Source organism: Vombatus ursinus, unplaced genomic scaffold, assembly GCF_900497805.2.
Source record: "Vombatus ursinus unplaced genomic scaffold, bare-nosed wombat genome assembly UNPS02014598.1, whole genome shotgun sequence".
Classification (NCBI taxonomy): domain Eukaryota; kingdom Metazoa; phylum Chordata; class Mammalia; order Diprotodontia; family Vombatidae; genus Vombatus; species Vombatus ursinus.
Window position 1 is genome coordinate 570 of NW_020954376.1, and position 5,298 is coordinate 5,867.

General features: G+C 43.0%; 1 protein-coding gene across 1 annotated transcript in view; it reads left to right on the top strand.

Annotated features, from left to right (window-relative positions):
- The first annotated feature begins 1,439 nt into the window (after positions 1 to 1,439).
- LOC114042547 (hereditary hemochromatosis protein-like) overlaps positions 1,440 to 5,298 on the top strand; it is a 32,244-nt gene continuing 28,385 nt past the window's right edge. Inside the window, 2 exon segments of the mRNA XM_027861233.1 lie at positions 1,440 to 1,524; positions 4,592 to 4,852. Coding sequence (XP_027717034.1) covers positions 1,440 to 1,524; positions 4,592 to 4,852 — 346 coding nt within the window.

Sequence of the window (5,298 nt, forward strand, 5' to 3'; positions counted from 1 at the left end):
AAAAATATTGCTACCCCCAATCTTCTCCACACATAAAAAAACAAAGAGAAAGAAATAAAGACCCTTGTTAAGAAAAAAAGTGTAGTGAATCAAATAAGAATGGATAGAAGGGCTGTATCTGAAGACGAATTTCTCTTTCTGTATCTCGTGTCCATTGCCTTTCAGGAGGTTATTCTTTTTCTTCTGTCTCATTTCCCTCTGCCATTAGGTAAAGTCCTTGAGAGGAGGGATGTTTTCATTTTGTGTCTTTGAATTCTCAAAGGATAGTGCAGTGCCCTCGCTATGATTTGGTACTAATAAATATTTATTGAGCTGGGTTTGAGCTGTTGGCATGAAGTCCAGGGAGAGATAGAAGAAGGCAATTGTAAAGAAGGAGAGACACAAGGGAAAATTTCTGGAGTCACTCAATTGTGATGATTGATGCCCAGAGATGAGCCCCAAACCACCTTATCCAAGGCCAGTGGGGACTCAGGCTCAAACACAGGGGTGAGGCAGGATGGGGCACCCTTTGAGAGGAGAAGCCAGACTCACAGTGAGCTGGCAAGCATGATTCAATTTTAGAAATGAATCTAGGGAGCTGAGAAGTAGCTTTCAAAACAATATTTAACAGTGATGCCATGATGTACAGCTGTTGATGCCTTCAGTCTGAAGACTTCATGAAGGCAACAATTGTTTGGTCCCTCAGACTGGGGGTTCCATGAAGGCAGATCCTTTGCCTCTTTTCTCAGACTGAAGGACCACAGAGGTCAGGCACTAATGTTTCCCCATTAGAACAGGGACTCCCTGAAGACAGGACCATCTCTCCCATTTGACTGGGGATTGACCCCATGAAGGTGGATCTCTGTGATCAGAAATAATAATATAACTCATAAAGCATTTAAAGTTTGCAAAGTACTTTATATATGTCAACTCATTTTAGCAATATAACCCTGAGAGGCAGTTGCAATTATTATCCACATTTTACAGATAAGGAAACAGAGACACAGAGGTAAGAGAATTGCTATGGATTGTCTAAGGCAGGTTTGAACTCAGGTCTTCCAGCCTCCAGGCCCAGCACTCTTTTCTGTGCCATCTAACATGTCTTTAATTCAACTAACAGTTACAAATGCCAGATGTGCCCATGGCACAGTGAGTCCCCACTCTGCAGTTCCCCAACAATACCTGAAAGTGATGACAGGCAAGGGTTTCCTGCTCTCACCACAGGCTCCATTTGACTTCCACTTTTACCCCTTCCAGACAGAGGCAGGTTCTGCCTGGTGACAGGTGTCCTCTCTGGCAGTGATAGGAGGGCAGGGGTTTGGCAGAGTCAATATCAAAGCCAGGAAGGTCTTGGGGCTTCTTTTCCTACATAGGAACCATTAGACAGAGGGGCATTATGGACTAATAGTTTTCCTAAGTGGGTTGATTCTGAGGCCTCTAACAGATACATACAGAGCAGCATGATGAACTGGAGAAGGGGAAGAGGGTCATTCTCATCCTGGCTACTTATTGTGATGCTGTTTGCTCTGAGGAAAATCCAGACAGGTGAGTCTGGGCAAGTTGTGGGAGGGGAATGTAGAGTTCTGGGTTTGACTTGACTGGGAGATTTAGTCTGATGTGAGAGACACAGATAATGACCTCATGACCTGGCCTTTTGTGAGGGAGACACTGTCTGTTGTCAGACCTCTGAGAACTACCCGTCTGATAGAGGAGACATTGATTATGACCTCAAGGAACTCCTAGTCTGATGGGGAGACTTGATATAGACAGAGGAAATATGCAGGAGAAGAGAAGGAAGGATATAACTTGGAGCAACTGGACAGAACTCTTACCTTGTTTCCTGGAGATAAAATTCAAGTGACTCCAACCAATCTGAGTCAATCAGAGAAATGTCTTTAGAGAAAGGAAAATTTTTACCTAAGACAGAGGTTTTGCCTTTCAAGAACAGCTTCCGGGTTTTTTTTTCCATTTCTCAACAAGAATCAACAAGGATCAATGAAGACAGTTGTTGCATCAGTCAGGGCAGTGTAAATAATGGAGAAATGGGAGTTCTACAGCTTTCTTTAATGTGATTAGATTTCAAAGATCTCCTGAGATGGGCTTGACTCATGCCTAGGGGAGAAAGGCAGGATGGGAGCTGTCCAGGCTGTCATACCTGAAGAGGGGAGGAGGAAGGACCAAAGAGCCCCTTTGAGAGCCTGACCAAAGAGATGGGGAGGAGGAAATGAGGCTATACCAATGTACCCACTTGAGGGCTGGGTCTACAGTGATAAATGCCATGGGTTCTTATCTTATAACATTTTTTCTGTATTCAGAAATATGTTTTAAAAACTGATATGTGTCCTTTATGAAAGATAGTAGGGAATAACGAATACAGAGCTAGCCTCTCAGTCAAGAAGCCTTGGCCTTCAGTGCCACCTCTGATACATATTAGATATGTGAGTATGGGTAAGTCATTGAACTTCCCAGTGCCCCAGGAAATTCTCTGACAGTAAGGTGCAGAGCACATGCATTGGGAGTTATTTTACAGGTAGTTCCTGTGCTAATGAAATCACAGGTATGGCTGGTTATTTTAAAGTTTTGTTTACCTTGGTCCAATATTGTATTGCATAAACCACCACTTTTTGACACAAAGATGTCTCCAATGTTTAACCAGGGCAGACTGAAGCAGGAATATGATTCACTGGGGTCTCAGATACACCAGGGAGAAGGTGGAGTGGGGCAGATTTTTGTTGAGATCCATGAATCCTAGAAAAAGTCACTCCTAGTACCAAAGGCTAATCCTGGTTGGGTCTGGGAGGACCTCCATTGGCCAAGGCTAGTCCCTGATTATCAGAAAGGAGATATTGTTCAAAGGCAGTGAGATATGAAGGGCATTCCCATTTATCTCAGAGATTCAGTCTATCAATTAATGTGGATTTATTTCACTTGGTGATCCCACCAGCTCACATGGATGCAATGATTATCTCTATGCTGATGATTCTCAGAACTACTTATCAAGCCCCTACCTTTTTCTCGACCTTTAGTACCTCATCTCCAAAAGTCTTTTAGACATCTCCAACTGGATGTCCAGAAGGCTTTTTAAACTCAACATGTCCAAAGCGGAACTCATTATCTTCCCCCCCAAAGCCTTCCCCTTCTAAACATCTGTACCACTGTTGAGGGGATCAGTATCAAAGCAGTCACTCAGGCTTACAACCTAAGCACCATCCTCAACAGCTAACTCTCTCTCACTCCCCAGGACTATTGTCAAGTCCTGTCAATTTTACCTCTAGAACATTTCTTGTATATGCCCCCTTCTCTCCTCTGACACTACCACCCTACTGATGTAAGTCCTCATCATTTCACACCTTGACTATTGTAATAACTGTCTCTTTTTTCCTGCTTCATGTCTCTCCTGATTCTAGTTCATCCTTTCCACTCAGATGCCAAATTAATCTTCCTAAACAACAATCTGACCTTGTCAGTCCCCTTAGTCAATAAACTCTTTGGCATTCAGAGCCCTTTATAATATGGTCACTTCTTACTGATCTTGATTTGTGTTCAGTCTTGTGACAGGTCCTGATTGGAAGGTTGGCAGTCTGCATATTTTTTTTCTGGAATGCTCTCCTGGAAAAGATCTGGAATTCCTCACCTTATATATGTGCAACAGTGATTGCCCCAGCTCCACTTCCTGAAAGCCAGGTGTGTTATATTCCACACCTCCTTCAGGGTTCTCTAGTACCCTTAAGGCTTTTGGATTTATCTAGGTGCTCTGCCGATGGCTGCAGCCTCCACCAATGGTGTTCCTTCAATTGTAGGGGGGAAATTTCTGCAACCCAGTTCCATTTAACTACTTAACACTCAGATTAGCTTTTACCAAGGAACATTTATTTCAAAGGCATAACAAATAGGCAAATTTATTCCTCAGTTTAGGAAACATAATTCTCCCTTGCACCACCTCATAATCTGGGGTGGGGGGGGGAATTGGGATTGAATTCATAGTTTAACTTAATTCCTGTATTGTACATTCCCAAGTTCCAAATACAAAGATGCCTTTGGGCTAGAGTCCCAAGTACACTGACTTCTCAGAGTTTACATTCTGGGATTGGCTAGCTGTATATCCAACCTGGAATCTTATCTCTAAGGTCATCATGGCTTGGTTTTCTACCTCTTGTATTTGAAACAGAGAGGACCAGAAAAAATGGAAATGTCACTGCCATTTTCCAGGACCATGGGTCCTAAAAGGACAAAGGAGGGCTTCCCCCTGCACCAGTTTTGTTCATTATGCCCATACTGTGGTGGGATCATCATCTCTGGATACTAAGCAGCAAAAAGTATGCAGCAAGGAGAACATGACCATCCCAGTCTGGCAGTGTGAACAACACAACCTGTTCTAGCTACACTTTCCATCAAAGAAGGCTTCTCTCATTCACGTGATAGAGAAATGAAGGATATCTTCTCCCAGATATCTTCTCCCTCCTTCATGTGATCTGAGCCTGCTCCAAAACCCTGATTTCATATATAAATAATGAAAAGTAATAGTGGGAGGTGGATGGGTGTGAGGAGATTCTAAGCTGAGCACCTCTCATATCTGACCCCTCTTTTCCTTCTCTCTCATCTTGACTTTCAGTCCACCACAAGCATGAAATAAAACACACTGCAGTGGGCACATCCCAAACAATCTCTGATGTCATTATTGTTGCCTTCCTTGATGACATCCCAAGGGCTTCATATTACAAATCAAACCACCAGATGGTGGTGAAGACACCCTGGATTGCTGAGGCTGTGGGAACAAACTTAATTGAGGATATGCGACATTTCTCAATGAACCATGAAGGAGATTATCAGTTCATTATCCATTACTTGACAATAAATGACACCAAGACTGAGAGTAAATCAGTCCCACACACTCCGTACCCTGAGTCTTCCGTCATCCTAACTCACCTTCTGTCAGCCAAGCCTGCTGGACCAATCCCCAAGAACCTGGATCATTAGAATGTCAACCCAAGGGCTCAGATGATGTTTACTTCATTCTGTAGGGAAAGTCTGTGAAGGATCCAGTTCTGAGTCACATCAGCTTCCCAAGACACCAAATTCTCTATTGAAATCCCTTCAGAGGGCCTTCCCTTTCAACTTCAGAGTTTTCACATTTCATTTCTTTCCAAGTTTCTTTAATCATTGTGTATGAACTGAATATATTGAACTTCTTAACCTTCCTTGGTCCCTGAATTCAGTAATCAGTCCCACTCAATTCCTTGGCTCCCTATCATCATCATCATCATCATCATCATCTTCTTCTTCTTCTTCTTCTCTTCTTCTTCTTCTCTTCTTCTTCTT